Source organism: Mus caroli, unplaced genomic scaffold (genome assembly GCF_978045245.1).
Source record: "Mus caroli unplaced genomic scaffold, Mus_caroli_1 scaffold_10, whole genome shotgun sequence".
NCBI lineage: Eukaryota > Metazoa > Chordata > Mammalia > Rodentia > Muridae > Mus > Mus caroli.
In genome coordinates, this window is record NW_028227265.1 from 89627268 (window position 1) to 89647616 (window position 20349).

The following is a 20349-nucleotide window of genomic DNA, read 5'->3' on the forward strand; positions in this document are numbered from 1 at the left end:
CAGGCCGCGCCCTCGGCGGGACGTGCGAGGAGCGACGTCGCCGCGCTGGGCCGAGCGCCGCTCCAGCTCCCCTTTCCCCCTTTTGCAGGGCGAGAGGCGTCTATGGGGCTCCCGCCGCCGCCGCCGGTACCGCCACCGCCACCGCCGCCGCCGGGTGCTAGCTCTATGGCGAGGAGGAGGAGGAGGAGCGCGAGCTCAGAGACCCAAGTAGATCCGGCGGGGGCCCGGGCGTGCTGGGGCGCGGTGGGAAAAGGGGCTGGGAGTGGGGAGCCCGAGAGGGCGCGCGCGATGGCGCCCGCCAAAGCGTGGCTGTGTGGGACGGAGCTGGCGGAGGCGGGGAGCCCAGGGGGACAGCGGTGCTAACGGGCGGGGGGGGGGGCTGTCAGGGGCGCGGCGCGCAGTGATGACGCCACCGCTTTGTACCTGGGACTTCGTTGTGGGAAGGAAATTGCGAGTGGAGGGCGGTGGCCTACTTGGGGCCCCGGTGGCTTTCGTCCTCGGCAGTGGTTTTTGGGGGTAGTCGGTCTGGCTCTGGGCCATGCGAATAGGCACCCTGTTCCTGGCTGGCGGCCAGCCGAGCGACTTATCCCTGACATGAAGGCGGCCGTGCTCTCTCCACGTTGCTCGCCCACGGAGGACGCGCGACCTCAGGGATGAGAAGGCCTTGGCTGCCCCTTGGAGGGACCCCTGAGACCGCAGTAGAGAAGAGGGGGTGGAGGAAAGCAGGGTTAAAGTACAGTGTGTCGGTAGAGCGCGTGTAGGGACCGGTGTGAGGACGGAGGGGAGGAAGAAAGAAGGCGTGCCCAGCATCACCTTTTGTTTTCTCCAGCGTACATTTACGAGTTGGGGACACCAGGCCACCCTCTTTTAACTCGCTCGTTTTGTCGGGGGTTATTGTGTGTTTGGTCCCTGTCGATCTGATTAATTATCTCACCATTGTATACCGTGAACCTTGTGTGGATGGCAGAGACGTGAGGTCTCTCTTGGGTTGCTAGTTTTTGAAATTAGGAATTTTTAAATGTACACATTTCATTGCCTGCCTGCCTACCTGCTTTCTTTCTTTATTTTTCTTTCTTTCTCCCTCCCGCTATATTTGTTTCTGAGATTGCCTAATGGCTTTTCAAAACATTTTTTAAAAAATGTTTCCTCTGTTCTGGTTTGAATAAGATTTTTAAATGTTTTGTTAGAAGAATAAAAGTAAGCATTCTGTTATGAAACGTTTGATTTTGTTGATTTTTTTTTTAGCTTGAAATGGTTCAAAGTTTTGTGTGGAGTGAATTGAACTCAGAGCAAATCTTAATTAGTGAAGTTTATATTCAGTTGGGAAATCGGTGGTGTGGTGCTTTTATCCTCTAAATATTAGCTGTGTACCTTGAGAAAAGGAACTTTCTAAAACTTGATTTTGTTATGAGTATACGGAAGGTTTATACCAGCCCAGTTTTATAATTCACATTCATGATATTGGTGTTTCTTTATTTCAACAGGTGCATAAGTAAAGGGTAAAGTATTTTTATGACACAAATCTTCAATCAAGTATAACATTTTGATGCTCCGCATCTAGACTCCTTGTGCTGTCACTATGCCAGCAGCAACCGTAGATCATAGCCAAAGAATTTGTGAAGTTTGGGCTTGTAACCTGGATGAAGAGATGAAGAAAATCCGTCAAGTTATCCGAAAATATAATTATGTTGCTATGGTATGGACATGACTAAAGCTTTTTTAAATGCCTTTTGTAAGGGTGAAGTGGGAAGTGTGTGAGTGAATAAGTAAGTACGTGTATGTGTGTGTGTGTGTGGGGGGTGCACTGAGGCGGGTCTTTCCGTAGCCTGAGACTTCCTGATTAAGCTAGGTTGACTGGCCAGGAAGCCCTAGGGATCCACCTGCCTCTGCTTTCCAAAGACGTAAATTGCCAGCACATGGGCCATGCACCTTTTAAGCATAGATTCTTGAGCTTGAACTCCGGTCCACATGCTTGCATGCCAAATGCTTTTACCAGATGAACTGTCCCCCTGAGCCCTGGCTGTTAAAACCATCAGTTAAAGCCAGGCATAGTGGCGCATGCCTTTAATCCCAGCACCTGGGAGGCAGAGGCAGGCTGATTTCTGAGTTCAAGGCCAGCCTGGTCTACAAAGTGAGCTCCAGGACAGCCAGGGCTACAGAGAAACCCTGTCTCGAAAAACCAAAACAAAAAACCATCAGTTAAACCCTTTTCATTGATAGCTAGGGATTAATTTAATCATGAAAAAAGTGGACTATTTCTTTCATCGAAGGCTATCAGAAACAAAACTATTTTGACAAGTTGAGTTTTTTACTGCTTGCATTAATGGGCAAGGGATTAGGAATCAGGGACATTTGAATAAAAGTGGCAGACATGCTGCTTTAGAATTTAGTCTTGCTTCACCTGGGTTTAAGAGATTAAGGGAGACAGGCTTCCCTGTGCTCTCAGGAAGCTATGGCATTCCTGTGGGTTTTTACTGAGTCTGAGCTGCTTTGTGAGAAGGCAAGTCATATACCAAGGCTGCAGATGGGAGGAGGAGAATGTTGTGTGGCTTAGCCGTCTCTGGCATGGGGAGGAGGACATGGTTACAGAATATACTTGTTGATATACAATTTTGTGAAGCTGATTACGTTCAGTGGGAGGACTATACAGCCTATCTAAGCATGTCAGCTCAGCTCTAAGCAATCCCAAGGCCATGCTACTAGGTCCAAATAAGCTTTCAGAAGCCAGTGAGTTCCTGGGTATCTTTAAACATAAAAAAACCAAAATAGATCTTTTAGGAAAAAATTTGCTAAAGCTCCAGAAACATACTTGATCATTAAACAACTCTGCTCTTATACGTGGTATTCAGTCTGCCTAGCATGTTTATATAATTAATTTTCTGCTTTGTTACTACATTTTGTGTATTTGTTATAGCTAGTCTATTTTCTTGGGTTTTTTGTTTTTTTCGAGACAGGGTTTCTCTGTATAGCCCTGGCTGTCCTAGAACTTGTAGACCAGGCTGGCCTCGAACTCAGAAATCCGCCTGCCTCTGCCTCCCGAGTACTGGGATTAAAGGCGTGCGCCACTACGCCCGGCGCTAGTCTATTTTCTTGATCCACACAATTATTAGCCCTAGAAGGCGGTATTTCAATGTCTTGTATCTCTATCCCTAGCCCACTTCAAGTCTAGCTTAATTTTTATAGAATCCAGTAATTGGCTGGTGGTTATATTAAATTCAGCAAATTTTAATTTCTTTACTGTTTCATATTGACTTACTATTTTTTCTTCCTCCTCCTCTTTTTTGTTAGCCTTAATTTGAATGCTCATGCTAAACTAATACATAATTTTCTTACTATCACAAGTTAAAAAGAAACGCATCTCTGTGGATGAACAGGAATTTCTTTTTTTTTTTTAAGATTTATTTATTTATTATATGTGAGTACACTGTAGCTATCTTCAAACACTCCGGAAGAGGGTGTTATGTTAGATCTTGTTACGGATGGTTGTGAGCCACCATGTGGTTGCTGGGATTTGAACTCAGAACCTTCAGAAGAGTAGTCGGTGCTCTTAACCGCTGAGCCATCTCACCAGCCCCAGGAATTTCTTTATATAGCATACCATTCAGTAAGGTATACTTGTCCATAATTAGAGCTGAAACTTTCTGTTTGGGCAGGGACCGTTATTTTTATGAGCAGCAGAAATTGCTAGTGGCCATTTATATCTCAGATAATAAAGAATAGCTGCATTATAGAAATAACAGCTTACAAGAGAGAATGTGAATCTGACATGCTTTCTGTGAATTACACAGAAAATACCTGTGCTAACTAAAGAAATGACATTAATGAGACTTTTTCTTTATTTTGGTGTCAAGATAAATGTCTCACTGCTTTGATTGGAAAGCACAGGGTATTTTTACTTTTAAATCAATCTTTTATGCGGGTTGAGTTTAGTAATGTAATGCTATAAGTGTAGTTTCATATGCGTACTCCTTAGGAATGCGTTTATGATTTTTCTTTTCCTTGGAAATAGCCCAAATATTTGCCTGAGTTTACTATGAGTTATCAGTACAGGATAATAATTTATCGATACATTTCAAGAAAAAGTAATATAAGTTTATAGAATACTGAGGTCTAAGAGGTAATGCTATTCATGCTTATAAAATAAGCATTGAGTGTGAACATACAGAATTTCATTGTCATAGAATTCTCTGACTTGTATCAAAAATTTCCTGAGAGTTTATGGGTTGTATTTATAACCATTTAGTAAACAATTTTCAATTATTTTACAGGACACCGAGTTTCCAGGCGTTGTTGCAAGACCCATTGGAGAATTCAGAAGCAATGCTGACTATCAATACCAACTGTTGCGGTGTAATGTAGACTTGTTAAAGATAATCCAGCTCGGACTGACATTTATGAATGAACAAGGAGAATACCCTCCAGGAACATCAACTTGGCAGTTTAATTTTAAGTTTAATTTGACGTAAGTGGGAAATAAATATATAACCTCAGTTTCCCTGGAAATGTACTAAATATAGAAATTCAAAGTTTAGGCTTATTATTATGAGGCAGTTGTAATTGCTTCACAGTTAGAAAGATAATAAAAACTTTCTAATTTCTTTAGTTATAGAGATGTTATTTTTAAAATATGATGGCCATTTTTATAGAAAGCTGTGAAACTGTATTTGTGTTGCTGTTTCTGTTGTGTTGTCACTGTTAAGGTGCTGCAGATTAAACCTGGGGTCCTAAGCGACTCTTAGGGTATTGATTTGACTATTACATTTTGCTGTTGTTTTGCTTTTTTGAGACAGTGTCTCATTACGTAGCCTAGGCTGGCCTGGAAAACTCTATGTAGACAATGCTGGGCTCAAACTCCCAGAGATCCATCTGCTTCTGCCTCCCAAGTGCTGGGATTAAAAGGCTTGTGCCACCACACATAGAACTTTCACATTTCTTTTTATGCCCAACTTGGAGTTCATATGATTGGGGTGGCACTTGCTAACTAAGCAAGCAGGTGCCACTCAGCTACAACTCCGATCTACTATGACTTGTTAAGATAGTTATTATCCCTGTGAAGAAATTTTTATTACAGTCATACTTTGCATTCTAAATACTCACCACATGTACTAAGATGTTTCTTGGAAAATTGGGGCTATTTTCTTTTCAAATTCATTTTCTTTAAAGGACTATTCCCATGCAATCCTCAACCTCTTAATCTACACACAGAAAATGTAATAGTATTGAAGCTTGCATATTTGCCAAAACCTGATGTCTAACTCAAATCTTGGGTATAAACTATTTCTTTAGTTAAAATAGTTCTACATTAATTATTACAATCTTCATAGCTGAGGGAACTGCATGAAGGTGAGTCCATCCTTTTGACACAGCACCATTGGCAAAATTTATGCTCAAGAACCATGCAGTTGGATTTTTAAAATTTACACACACACACACACAATGTTTTAAGTAAGTTTGCCACATTTATAACCATTGTGGAGTTCATATGACTTCTGAGCTTCAGGATATAAGCGCCTAGTAGGGAGCAGGGGCATATTACTGCTGTTCCGGTATGGAAATAAAATATATAGTATATTCTACACTATGTTACAATATTGTGCTGCCCTTCTGCTTGGTAGCCTATATTTGTATAATATGACCAAACATCTGGTTTGAAAAATAGCAACAGAAAATGATAAGAAAATCAGTGCTAGTGTAAGAATTCTTACATGAGAATGAGAATTCATTCTTCATTCCTATTCTTTGTTGAATATGTACAGTTTTACATGTTAGACCTAATGAATAGCAGGACTGATGGTTTTAGAAGGCGATAGTGTAAGCAGTGCAGTTGTGGATCTTGAAAATGTGTTGTTACTCCTCTAAATAATCCTGATAGTATTTTAACATCTAGTGCTGTACTGACAGTCCCTGCAGACCCTAGAAAGGCTAGGTGCTCATCCCCACTGTCACTTCCTAGTGCTTCATGAGTACGACAGCTTTGGAACAAGGTGAAAATACCCTCCCATGCTTTCCTCAAATGATTACTGCGTTCTTTAGTTTTTTCCTATTTTACTTCTTCAGGGTTCTTTTTACCCCTCAAATTAACCATCATAACATTGGGTGTTGTTTGGTTTTTTTGTTTTTGTTTTGTTTTTTTATATAAGATACTCAGTTTGTGACTGGGAGCTAATATATCAGTGTATTAGTTGGTAAAGCTGGTAGTCTCCATTGCAAGGATGGTAATTTTTGTACCAGTGGCTTTTTCATTATTCTCCAGGAACATTTGTTTTTTTTTTTTTTTTCTTACTCAGACAAAACTAGTTTTACTGCCAATTTTGCTACTATTTCTACTAATGGTAGCATCGTAGGATAGTAAAGAAAAGAGTGTATTGGCTGGTGAGGTGGCTCAGTGCTTAAGTGCTTGCCATCATGGTGGATGATCTTAAGTATGATGCTCAGGACCCACATGGTGGGAGAGAACTGAATATGTGTCATATGATGGACATGTGCAGGTGCACACACATACACACACACACACTAATGAAAATTTTAGTCTAAACTTTTTAAGAAGAACATAGTGAAAAATGTTAATGAGAACAAAAGCCTTTGAGAAGATAAAAGTAGTACTGCATGATGTGGGAAGCATCACCATAGCATCTTAGACGTGTTGAAGGATGGTGGAAATTGGCCTTGTTGAGTGCCTAGAAGGAGCGTATTAGTGCACTAGGCTCTGCGGCACAGTGTTGGTGAACATTGTCCAACATCATAATAGCCTAGTGGTTTTCATCTCTCTGCCTGTTGTCTGTGCTTGCGAAAATTTTTGTGTTTAATTCTCACATTTGTCCAAGTCAGGGTTCTTTTAGGTTTGCCAGTGTTCTTTCAAGTTTTACCATTAGCATCAAGGGAGTAAGTGCAAAGCATTATATATCAGGTGTAGATAAAAAGATTTGTGGAAAGATATGTATGGTTGTAGTGTGTGTTGCATTAAGCTTTGCATAGATTCTTGAGAGTAGCCCACTTATAAGAAATACCTGCAATTGGAAGAACACTCTTCAAGTGTAAACATTACTTAACATTCTCTGAATCTTGAAGGCATGACTTGTAATGCCTAAATCAGTATTAGGTAACAAACATTTAGGAAAAAATAAATACTCTCTGTAAAAATATGTCTTTAGACATGTTGGTATTTTGGTCACTGTGACTGTTGTACTTACTGTGGGCTTGAAAGCAAGCATGGTTATTAATGTGTGTTTTCAAGCTAAGATTTTGCTTTCTTGCCCAGTGCTTGATAAACTCTGTAACAGAAAAAGAACATCACAGCCTTACTTAAGGAGCACACTGGCTGCTATAGTGTCCTCTTCAGAGCTAAGCTTGAGTGTTATGGAGTGAGCAAGCTGGATTATCCTCACCACTGACATAGCCTAAAACTTTTGGCTTGATGGACAGCATTTTCTAGTAGTGTTTTCTCACCTTCTCATTAGCTCCTCAAGGTTAAAAGTGAGGTAAACACACTTGCAGGGTGTGGATTTACCCACAGGATTGCTGTTAACATTGAAGTATATACATTTTAGACATAAAGAAAGAAAACTTGACTATAACAGTGTTACACTGTGACTTTATAAAGCTTATTTGCTGACATTTTTTTTCTTTTTTACAAAAAGCATGCTTTTGAAACTGCATTAGTATTGAAAAGTTGGAACAACTTTTACTAGTTTCTCAACACTTCCTAGTTGTTGTGTAACTATTATATTTTTGGTATATATTAAGGATTTCTCATTTATATGTGATATTGTTATTCAGAGTTCTGAGTAATCCGTTATTTGACCTTTTTCTGGGTTTTTTTTTGTTTGTTTGTTTGTGTGGGGTTTTTTTTTTGTTTATTTTTGTGTAGCCCTGGTTGTCTTGAACTCGCTCTGTAGACCAGGGTGGCCCCAAGCTCAGAGATCTGTCTGCCTCTGCCACCTAAGTGGACCTTTTTCTTAATGTCCTGTGGTATATCTAACTATGCTATGGTTGGATGATGTAGATAGATGATTAGGGTCTATGCTTTAGGTTCTTTAGTGAGCCCCTCACACGGTTCCTGACTTATGATGGCTCAGTTTACACTTTTTGACTATATACAGAAGTAGTATGCATTCAGTGGATGAGACATTGAATTTTGAATTTTGTTCCATTTCTTTGGCAGCACTATATACTCTTGTACAGTGTTGGGTAGCAGTAGGAAGCACTGTCTCCCAGCTGGCTGCTCTCTTCTATGATAGCTTGCATTACACTCTGCTGCCAAGCATTTATTGATGTAGTAATATTCTCGCCTTTTGTTACTGTCCTCCTAACCTCTAATGAGGTTATCAGGTTATAACCGTGATCATGGAGTATCTGTATAGCCTTCGGAAACTTTGTGGTTGATTTATTGGAAGTTGAGATCTAAATCCAAAGATGAAAACCTTGTTAAATTTTATGTATTCATTCCCAGAATGAATATTTCAGTAAGTTTTAACTGGGCACATATGTGCATATTAAGAAACAAGCAGGCAGGCTTGCTACTGTTTTCTGAAAGTTATAGTCCTTTGCAAATTGGAAACTTCTCAGTTTCATCCATTAGAAGAATAAATAGCCTATTTAAATAGCTTGCTAATTGGACTTGTGAGAATACTTCCTTTTCATTTGTCTTCTTGTCATTCATAGACTTTGCAATTTTAGGTGTATTTTTGTGTTATTTATTTGAGTTGTTATTTGAGTTTATTTTGGGTTTATTGTTATTAATTTAATTTATTAAAAACTAAAGATGGCTAACCATTAGTATGAAAGTAAGTGACATTTGAAGAAGGTACTATATCAACCCTATGGTGGGTATTTGGGAGGTGATCAAGAAGTAGTTTAATGATGATAAGAACATGTTTAGAAGTGTGAGTTCTTATAATAGGGTTTATTCATATTATAAAAATAGGAAATTTGGTATTTTTACATGATTGAGTTAGTAGACGGTGCATCTTTAGGATATTTACTAAGATAGCCATATGTACCTATGCCCTTTGGAAAATCTTCGGAGATTTTTACATGTTTTTCACTCATGTTTAGTCATAACTATATACTTTGCTAACTTAAATCTGAATAATAGATCTAACAGGCAGTAGCCAACCACAGATGAAATTCTTACAGTTTGACTAAACAATGCTATAGTTACTTTTTAATGTTCGTTTTTAGTATTTTTTCCCTTTATTGCTAGAATGTTTGAGAGTAGAGAAAGCAGAATGTAGAACATCTAAAGTTGGTACCATCAGAAAAGGATTGTACAGTGATTTGGAAATGGGACTCCTAATTGCTATCAAATTTACCTTACTGTAGGAAGTTTTCTTCATCCTCTCTAGAGATTGACCTCACCATTAAGGTTATGAGTTGGGTATTATAAAGCATAAGTTCTGTACCAAACTTTATTATAAAAGACTCATTCTACAAAGCTTAGAGTGAGTTATATAAATTTTGCAGAAGAGAGAGAAAGAAAGGGAGTGTTCATGTATCTTTGTTTGCCAACCTTACTTTATTATAAAATACCGAGGTCCTCCTCCAGGTCTCTCACCTGGGAATTGTGATTCAATAGGTCTGGGACTGCATTGGGACCTGGGAATCCATATTTTTGGTAAGTTCCCCTGGTGATTATTATCATTGGGCAAGTTTGGGAAATATTGACTTAAATGCACCAAGACTCACTATCCTACCTTATTGATGTATTATTTAATTTGGTAATGGTTACATAATGTTGACTATAATAAAAATAACTTGAGCATGTGGCTGAGAGCAACTTGAGCCTGGAGAACAGTCTACTCTATTCTTGATTGATTAATTGTGTTTAAACAAGCTTCAGTGTGAGCCCAAGGACCTCGTTTAAGGGACATATTTTTAGTATAACAAACAATTTAACCGAGGGTAGTGGGGGGGCCTGCATTGAATTTATTCTGATATCTTTCCTACAGGATGTTTCAAGAGAAAGCATGATGGAAAGTGATGATTGTGGCTCCTCTCTGTTTTTAGATGCTTCAATTCTTAATTTTGTCATTTAGTTCCTGACAGTCTGGGAACTAAACTGACCTTTGAAATTGATTTCCAGAGAATAAACTTCAAAAGTACATTTGATGAAAGTCAAACATTTATTTTGGTTTTGTTTTATTGAAGTCTTTTATAGAAATTTTCTTTTGCTGATGGTAGAAACCAATGTTAAGGTTAAAAAAATAAATAAAAATAAATGATAAATCCACAAGATACTTTTTCATGAATCTTCAACTTTTTAATATAATACTTAATGTATTTGTGCTTAGAAATTATAGGTGGCTTTTATATGTGGCTAAATAAAGCCTACTCTTTCAATTAAAAAAAAAAAGAACGAAATTGTAGGTGGCTTTTTGTCTGGTTTAAGTACAAGTTTGAAGAGCTGGTTTATAGTTGTGCTTCCTGGCTTGGTTTAAGGTAGTCATCTAGGAGTATATTTGCCTCTAACGTAGGTATGTGATTGCTGAAGAAGAAATGATGTCATAACTGAGTCTTTAATTCTGAACAGTTCACTGCTTACTAGAGCCGCTGAAAGGCTCCTCATTTGTGAGAGGAGGCATCTCCTTTTTCTTTAAGATGGAATGTAGTTTAACTCAGCCACAAGAGATGTTGGCCACTTGGTGTCTCCTTCCTGGTTCTGCTGAGAGCATGAGAGGTGTGCATAACCCCTCATGACTGTGGTTACAGCTCCATCTGGCAGCACTAAGCTGCAGAGACTGAAAAGAACATGTCTGTAGTAGCCTCTGGTGAGTAAAAGACCCTTTTTAAGCCCAGTGAAATATCTGTAATGTTTAGAAGCTGATGAAATTGAGTTGGTGGTAAGGGTGAACTCACCATTGGACTGTTTTGAATGATTATTTACTTTTTGGATACGTTATATTTTATTTTTCTTGATCATTGTGAAGCATTTGAATGGTTGGATATAAACCAATCCTCTGTCTTGTTTCTACATTGTAGTTATAGGCATAAGTGGAGAACAACTGTTTAATGGGAATTTTGAACTTTTGTTTTTTTTCTCCTGCCAGGGAGGACATGTATGCTCAGGACTCTATAGAGCTACTAACAACATCTGGTATCCAGTTTAAAAAACATGAGGAGGAAGGAATTGAGACCCAATATTTTGCAGAACTTCTTATGACTTCAGGAGTGGTTCTTTGTGAAGGGGTCAAATGGCTATCATTTCATAGGTAAGAAAAAAATAAATAAATAAGGGGTTGCAGTGTGCTTCCATCCCATCTGCCTTACGTCTGTCTGTCTGGGTCACTGTGTCAGCAGTGCTGTGCTTAGCTCTAGAAGGATTAACTGCCATGAGTCTGTCTAATACCTCACTGAGAACAGTGCTGTTTATCTTTTAGCAAAAACCAAAACCACACATGCCTGCTCTTGGGTACGTGTACCAAAAGTTCTCCTCCTTCAAATTATAAGTAAAGTAATAAACATCAAATAAAAGTTTATTTTATTTGTCCTCCAAAAGATAGGCTCAGTAAGGTCATCTGCCAAATATGAGTTTAAATTATAGGTAAGAAAAAGATACTTTATAGCTATAATTCCTCTCCTTTAAACCAGTGGAGAAAATTCATGGACCTAAAGGTCAGTACCAGTAAACATTTGTCTGTGTAGCGATCTCTGGGGATTGGGCACTTCAGGGAAGGCTTGCTGTCACAGGCCCATCACAGAAAGCAATGTTGAAGGAGTTCAGGAGGGGAAGGAGTGAGGCAGCTGTGGAAAGACTAGTGATAAAGGATGTGTGATGTCAATTTGAGGGAGCAGGAGGTTATATTGTATAAAAAAACAGTTCTTACTTTTCCTTAGTTCCTGTCACATTTAACTTTTGCACTGATAACTGTCTCGGAGAGTTATACTGACATAGAAACATTTGAGGAAATGTATATCTTAAAAAAGTCACCTAGTGGAAATGAAATACTCTGTTAGGGATTTATTCTTTGAAATTGGAAAGTGTCACCATCTCATGTAAATGGTGACAAGGTTTTACATGATTTTTGCCTTTGGCATGTTAAGTCTTGCTGACTTATAACATTTTCACATACCTTCCCATTCACTGTGGCAGTGACCTTACTGAACCTATCTTTTGGGGGGGTGCATTTGCATGTCTGTGTGGTTGACATGACACTCAGCTTTCACTTGGGGATGGGGATCAAAATTAAATACTCATGTTTGAACAGCGTCTCTCCAACCCAGAATTTTCTTACATATCAGAAAAATGTTATTGTAGTGACGGTAGAGTTAAATTGATACTGTCATGTGTTTAGTATGCTGAGTGATCAGTTTCTGCACAGTAGTTATGGATGTGTTTCTTTTCATTGCTCCTGTGTGTACATTATTGTTATTCCTTTTGCCTATAGCACGCATGACTTGTTTAATTTTCTATCTGAAAAACTAATAATCATTGTATGGTATTAATGTATTTTTTCTGAATTATTTTAATCTTTTTATTAGTGGTTATGACTTTGGCTATTTAATCAAAATTCTGACCAACTCTAACTTGCCTGAAGAAGAACTTGATTTCTTTGAGATCCTTCGATTATTTTTTCCTGTCATTTATGATGTGAAGTACCTCATGAAGAGCTGCAAAAATCTCAAAGTAAGGCTTCAGATGACTTTATCTGGAACTAGCACATTAGTTAGACCAATGATTCTCAACCTGGAAGTTGAACAACCCTTTCACAGGGATCACTTATGACCATTGGAAAACACAGATATTTATATTACGATGCATAACAGTAGAAAAATCATAAGAAGCTATGAAAATAGTTTTATGGTTGGGGTCACCACAACACAACTGTATTAAAGGATGCAGCATTAGGAAGGTTGAGAAGCACGATTTAGACCAAGTAATTTCTATAATATCTTAGGCCTGAATGTATTAAACCATGCTTTAGAAGTTATGTTAAGCCGGGCAGTGGTGGCGCACGCCTTTAATCCCAGCACTTAGGAGACAGAGGCAGTCGGATTTCTGAGTTCAAGGCTGGCCTGGTCTACAGAGTGTGTTCCAGGACAGCCAGGGCTACACAGAAACCCTGTCTCGAAACCCCCCCCCCAAAAAAAAGTTACGTTAAATTATCTGACCCTATTCTTAAATAACATAGACAATCTCTCCAAAGCTGCGGTATTTATCTTAACAGGATAAGGTTTGTTTTGATTTTGTGTTTTGCTTGGTTGGATTTTTGTTTTGTTGTAGATTCTTTAAATTGTATTTTATGTATATGGGTATTTTACGTGCACATATTTATGCACTAAATGTGTGCCTGCTGTCTGAGGAGGTTAGAAGAGGGCATCCCAGTCTCCTAGAATTATAGTTATGGATGGTTGTGAACCACCATGCTGTGTTGGGGCTGAACAGGTGTCCTCTGCAAAAACAGCAAGTGCTCTTACCTGCTGAGCCATTTTTCCAGCCCAGAATAACGTTGATATATTAATTGCATTAAATATATTTAAGATACACACACACTCTCACTCACTCCTGTGGAAGTTTACAGCAAGAGGTAGCAGAGGCTAAAAGAGAGTGTCAGACCCTCTGGAACTGGAGTTATGTATGGGTATTTGTGAGCCACCTAGTAGGTGCTAGGAACTGAAACTTGGTCCTCCACAACAGCAGTGCTCTTAGCTGCTAAGCCAACTCTTTAGTCCCCAAAATAAATTTTTAACAAAAGTCAAGCTAAGGGCCATGTTTTTGTTACTGATGCCAGATTGAGGATCATGAACTGAAAGTGTGAGGTATAGTACACTAACTGAGCCCTGTGTTACAGAGGTTCTCACACTCCCAGCACACAGAACTATTATAAACATACAGATTGAGGTTAGCCAGAAGCGGGCAGAGACATTCAGTAGTGTTCTAACGTGGTTTTCCTTCAGATTATCCTGACTAGAGACTCTCCTTTATTCTTTCTTGTTAAAGTATGATGATGTTATTTTTGTAGCTAAAACTGGTTAGGCATAAATACTATATAGTAAATGTGTAGGTTCTGTATAGACAGTAGCTTATTCTGATAACACTGAGCATATGTAGCCATGTATTTTTAACTTTTGAACATTAATTTTATCAAAACAAACATTTCCTGATTAAAGTACTACTTTGGCTCAAGAGCAAATTCCCCTGAGTTGGCACAGATCCCTGGCAATACACTGAGTGGGTTTTTAGTTGCTGGATTTTGGTGTGGTATGTTAAGTTATAACTAAGGAAACAAGTGTATGTGTAGCCAGTATTGTCCCTGTCTTCAGTAAAACCAAGGTTGGTCAAGTTTTCCCTATCTAGGTTTTAGAAAAATACAAACAGAGCTTTGCTTTAGGAAACGGTAAGGAATTTAATAGTTTTTCTTAAGCAAGAATAGAGGAATTATAATGTGGAAGCTTTAGTTTCAACAATTTACTGAGAATTGTAGGACACAAGTAATTTGTCTCTGATGTAGGTGTGGTGCCAAATAACTAGGAGAACTTCTTGAAAGATCATGTCATGACTGTCAGTTGAAAGTCATAGAATCCTGTGTCATTTGAGGTTTCCTCATAAGTGAACCCAGCAGGGTACTCTGACTTCTTACACAGATGAGTGGCATGCTGAGAATCTAAGGCTCCCATCTGGCTGGCTCTGGAAGTTTTTGGGTTTTTTGTTTATTTGTTTGTTTGTTTGTTTGTTTGTTTGTTTTTAATTGACACCTTGGTATAATAATAGTTTTAGAAACAGAGTCCTAATTTTTTATTCTTCTATATATTCAGAAATACCTAAAAATATCAAATATTTTATTGAGTGCTGTGTGAGCTGCTCACATTAAAAGTGTATGTTGGCAATAAGGTGCTACCAATCATTCATATCTAGTCTTCTTCTGTGTTCTAAGCAACTGCCAAGGATGCATAGTGCATACAATGTTAGAAACAGTGGCTGGGCAGAAGTCCTGTCAGGCTAGGATGTGACTACAGATGGCCTGACTTGATAGTAAAGGCTTTGTAATTTAAGGAGGAAGTTGGTTGGTAGTCTGCTCTGTGTCTGCCTTTTATTTCTTTTCTTTTCCTTTGACACTCATTATTTTTTTCAGTCATAGCTATAGTAATATAAACAGATCAGAGCAAACCATTCTAAAAGAGTTGTATATCTGCAAAATTCCCTTCTTAGTTGAGAAAATGAAAATTATGTGGTAGGTTGACAATGACAGTGGTCTGAACACTCATGTTATCTTTGTTTTATTTAGTTGTAAATACTTTAGGGGATGCAGATATTTTTAATGACACTGAGTATGGTTTATTACTGTTACCCTGAATATAATCTACTTCCTTCATATCTCTGGAAAGTTGTTAAGGCATGCTTAACTTGCCTTAAAATGTATAATTAAAATAAAATTTTCCTATTAGAATTTCATATTCTGATAAAAAAGGCTTTTATAGTCCACAGATAAATTACAGATTCATATTTTATCAATCCCCTTGCCATCTTTACAAGGTTCATCGTTATATATTAAAAATGTATTCATATTTTTGTCAGTGTCTAAATCTGAAATTGTGAATTCCAGTCCCAACGTCTTCTCTATTTGACAAGCAACTTTTCTTCCTTCTAGGGTGGATTACAGGAAGTTGCTGAGCAGTTAGAGCTGGAGCGGATAGGACCTCAACACCAGGCAGGATCTGACTCACTGCTTACAGGAATGGCATTTTTCAAAATGAGAGAAGTATGAAGACATCAGTGCCTTTTTCTTGGTTGTTAGGTAGAGAACATTAAAGGTCTGATGACAAAAGTTTTGGGCATTAAGAACCTACTAAGTGAAGATATAAATAGAGGTACTATATAAGTTACATCCACCACATTTGAATGAAAGTGTTAAATAAGTCCTCCTGAAATGTAACACAAAAGGAAATAGAATAAATTCTTTATAGAATAAAAAACATTATTTATTCTACTGAAATATGTTGTTTATAGAATAAAAAAATTAGGTGATTGTAAAAGTCATGTACATATGAACATGCTGTTTTTTTAAGCTAAAAAGTTAATAGTGAGGGAACTCAACTTTCTTAGACCCCATACAAGCCAGGGACTCTTACCTTCTCTTTCTCGAAACTGGTGGCAAAAATAGATTTTTCTCATGTCATTCTTCATTGCTTTAAAGGTTTTATAAAGTAGAACTTAACAGTTTTTACTAAGTCTTAAAGGGCTTTTTGAATATATAGGTATTAATTAAATCTGAAGTCTGACATGTAGTTGAATCAAAACTATCAGGAATTCCCCCATTAAGTACTTCAAGTATAAAATTGTTAGGAGTAGAAGAAGGATGTTATGTCGTGGAACTGAGTGTTTTTAGGATAGATAACCAGGTGATAGATGTCGTGGTTACTTCATTGCTGATAATAATAAACAAATTTTAATTGTATACCCACACACGTATATACATACACACATATGTATCCTATTTTTGGTACACTGTGTGAGTGTGTGTGTCCTTATTTTAGTTTGGTATAAACGGTACATATATATAATGTGCCTACAGGAACACATTTTTATGAAATAGTTGCTGTGGAATTATTTTGAGTATATTCTCTTGGTACAAACCTGCTATTGATAGAACCCATTTGATCTGTTTTGCCAGGTAGTATCGATTCAGAAGTTACTTGAATTGTCCACTCACGTAACTAACTTGTTTAGTTTCAATATAGGACCACCTTTTGGATTTTTATTTTAAAATGTCTTATGGCTAGTCAGTGGTGGATTTCTGGCACCAGTTTGTTATCTTTATTTTCCTTTTTTATTGGCTTCTTCAAGGACAGTAATGTAGTGAGGATGTTGAGGTTTACTGTCTAGAACATGTTCAGGATTTCGTTAATTTTAGCCAGTTCACCCTTGCACATAGACTTAAGACAACCGAAAGTGGTATAATGTCCCCTCCCGTTCTCGACATTATTTCTCATATTCTGTGAAGTTTGTTATGTTAAAGAAATGAAAATGTCTGCCATGTATTTTATGCTCATTAAGTCCTTATTGAAATGAGGTAAATGTTAATGAAAAAGATTTTTTGCTTTTTAGAGCGTGTCCTTTAGGCCTGTAGTTAAGGGCATCAGTCAGTCTTACTTATTAAATATGCAGCATAGCTTCTCGAAGGAACATCACAGAAAGAGTTAGTAGCAGTTACAGTGTTGAGATGTAAATGCAGGTTGTATCATTTGCTTAAAGTGATTTTTTTTTTCTTTCAAAATTTTCTTTTTAGATGTTCTTTGAAGATCACATTGATGATGCCAAATACTGTGGTCACTTATATGGCCTTGGTTCTGGCTCATCCTATGTACAGAACGGCACAGGGAATGCATATGAAGAGGAAGCCAGCAAGCAGTCATGACAGGAAATAGTCTTCTTATTTTTATTTTATACGAGTTACACACATGCTTGTATATAGGTTTTATCACCCCTTAAATAATAGGCAATACCTCCCCCTCCTTTTGTAGACCTTCTCTGCTTTCAGTAATAAGTATGGCCTTTCTTAGCTATGATCTTAATAAATTAAAGTACATTCAGGTTAAATCTGGCCTTAATTTAATACACTTCTTATCAAGCTTGTGTGACAAAGCTACATTACTGAATAATTTGATAAACTTTGCCTACTTGAGCTTGGTTTTGTTTTTCCCTTTTCCTAAATTAACTAGCATTGAGTGTAATTTATTTCCCTCTTCCATGCCTCTCCTTCTATTCTGCAGTACTTATAGGTATTTAAGATTGTGGACCATCAAGTTTGCACTTTAGAGAGTGATTTCAATCCTCTATTTTATCAGAAATTGTGATTTTTTTCTTGCTCTTAGCTAGAAAAATAACCATCTACCACCTTTTTACAGTATTTGCTTGTTTTTGACATTCAGAGTACAGCACGTGCATTGTGCAAATTGTTCAACAGGAATAACAGAAAAAGACAAGGAACTACTGAAGAGCCTAGTAACTACTGTTTCTGTGTGTAGTGTTTAGCCTTCCAAGCACATCTCATGTCTGTTGGTTTCTAATTGGCATGCATAGGCTGCTATGTGACTGAAGAATTTCAAACCAGCTTTACACCCTTCAGGAAGAAGCCCTGTGATTGGCTATGTCCTCTCTGCCAGAAGGCTGGCCTTTAAGATGTTGGAGCTCCAGTTTTATGACAGCATCGCCTCCCTTGATCGGCTTCCTTTTACTCCATCACTTTTACCCTTACTGTTTTATTTTATAAACATATTTATGATGTTCTTGATTTGTTGACTACACAAATCAATTTCATTAAAGTCCAAAGATAACAAGTCTTAAGGTACATTTTATATCATTAAAAATACAAAAAAAAATGTGATTTCATAAATGCTACAAAAATAAATAATGGAGAGATTTGGTGCAAAACAACAAAATGCAAAATATATATATAAATACACACATATATAGCTAATAAAATTACCTGAGGAGTGTAATGCTTGTTTATTTTTTTGTGTATATCTTTGCAATCTATTTTATATATATTGACAAGAGACTGTGAAATATTTAGCCATGCAGAATATGTGACCAGACCAGAGCATGTGTTGGAAGATTTTGGTGAACATTAACTCTACCCTGAAGTGATGGACTACAAGCTGTAATGTGTGTTATCTACACTTCAATCAACATTAGCAAGTCTCCAACTGTTAGCAACATAGTTCGTTTCCCTTGTACATTCTGTAAACATGATATGAAAATGCTGTACCTGGGCGGTCCTTTTTAAACTAAACATTATTTGCAAAACAGAGGGTATTATTTGTTTTTAAAGCTTTTGTAAATAAAGGCTTCAAAAATGTTTTCCTATATGTTTGTGACTGATGACTTTGGTTTTGGAGCTCTTTAGAAGTGTTGAATACTTGAGCCATTTTCTTTGGTTAACAGGACTTCACTAGCAATAGGTGGTTTGTGTGTGTGTGTGTGTTATTTTTTTCAAAAGATTGGTTTAGTTTTTATTAGTGTTCAAAGTTCCAGTAAGGTCAGCTGATCCATAAATCAATTCTCCAGCCTAGAGCCTGGGCCATAAAGCAAGGCATTCTGAACCCTTTGTATCAGCTGTATTTCTTTTCCTTGCCCTTTGTTAAGTACCTGACTGAAAGAAATTAAAAGTCTCTGGGTGTAGAAGCTCACATCTGTAATCCTGCTGTTGTGAGTGTCCTGAGTCATTAACCACTGTCTTGGTGTGTTCAGCTGCACTCCCTTGCAAAAGGATTTTTCCGTGCTGGTCTTTTTATCTGATTACATCCCATTTAGGCAGGATGGAGAAGGCCAAAATAGCCTCACTTGAGTATCCAGACACTATACTATTGCACAGCTTTTCCTTAATTGTACACGTCCTGGGAGAGGCTAGAGGTTATAGACCTGGAAGATTAGGGGAATTGAGTATATGCAGATAATGAGAAGCCCTCCTTCCTGTTTGATAAAGACTTACTTTTTTTTTCTTGTTTGTTAATGTATTACAAAGAACTTTTAGTAACAAAAATTTATATCCCTGTTCATAAATAAACAAGACTTCGTTACATTATTTGAATTGACGAAATTATAATCTTGGTTAAAAAAAGCCATTAGAGCTACTGCTAAAAATGAAAAAATAAGTTACATATACATAGCCAAGTACACATATGTGTACATGTACGCATATACATGTACACACATAATATATGCATATGTATACTTATATGTAATACATAGAGATATAGAATTTTTTCTCTTTTCCTCTCTATTTTCCTTCTGTTCTCTATTTAGTCCCCAAATTTTCTTTTTTCCCTTTTTTTTTTAAATTAGGTATTTATTTCATTTACATTTCCAATGCTATTCCAAAAGTCCCCCACCCACTCCTGCTTCTTGGTCCTGGCGTTCCCCTGTACTGAGGCATATAAAGTTTGCAAGACCAATGGGCCTCTCTTTCCACTGATGGCTGACTAGGCCATCTTCTGATACATATGCAGCTAGAGACACAAACTCCAGGGGGGTACTGGGTAGTTCATATTGTTCCACCTATAGGGTTGCAGATCCCTTTAGCTCCTTGGGTATTTTCTCTAGCTCCTCCATTGAGGGCCCTGTGATCCATCCAATAGCTGACTGTGAGCATCCACTTCTGTGTTTGCTAGGCCCCAGCATAGTCTTATAAGAGACAGCTATATCTGGGTCCTTTCAGCACAATCTTGCTAGTGTATGCAATGGTGTCAGCGTTTGGAGGCTGATTATGGGATGGATCCCCGGATATGGCAGTCTCTAGATGGCCCATAAAAAACATAAATTAAGAATTTTTTGGACTTCTTTGAACAAATGGTTTGTCCTTGGAACCCTGGGAAGAGGACTAAATAATTTTATATCCCCAGGAACACCTAACA

The 20349-nt window shown here is 37.8% G+C and overlaps 1 protein-coding gene across 3 annotated transcripts; it reads left to right on the plus strand.

Annotated features, from left to right (window-relative positions):
• Window positions 1-25: 25 nt before the first annotated feature.
• Window positions 26-18430, plus strand: Cnot7 (CCR4-NOT transcription complex subunit 7). 3 transcript variants are annotated; one of them, XM_085844008.1, is made up of 8 exons: window positions 26-207; window positions 1485-1696; window positions 4269-4462; window positions 9575-9613; window positions 11046-11207; window positions 12478-12622; window positions 15585-15695; window positions 17223-18430. In XM_085844008.1, exons 2-8 carry the CDS (start codon window positions 1580-1582, stop codon window positions 17349-17351), a joined length of 897 nt encoding a protein of 298 aa, XP_085700134.1. In that variant the 5' UTR covers window positions 26-207; window positions 1485-1579; the 3' UTR covers window positions 17352-18430. The 3 variants fall into 3 exon arrangements, with proteins under 3 accessions (XP_085700134.1, XP_021025050.2, XP_085700135.1); XM_021169391.2 differs by lacking the exon at window positions 9575-9613; XM_085844009.1 differs by lacking the exons at window positions 26-207; window positions 1485-1696; window positions 4269-4462; window positions 9575-9613 and adding an exon at window positions 9662-10766.
• Window positions 18431-20349: the final 1919 nt, after the last annotated feature.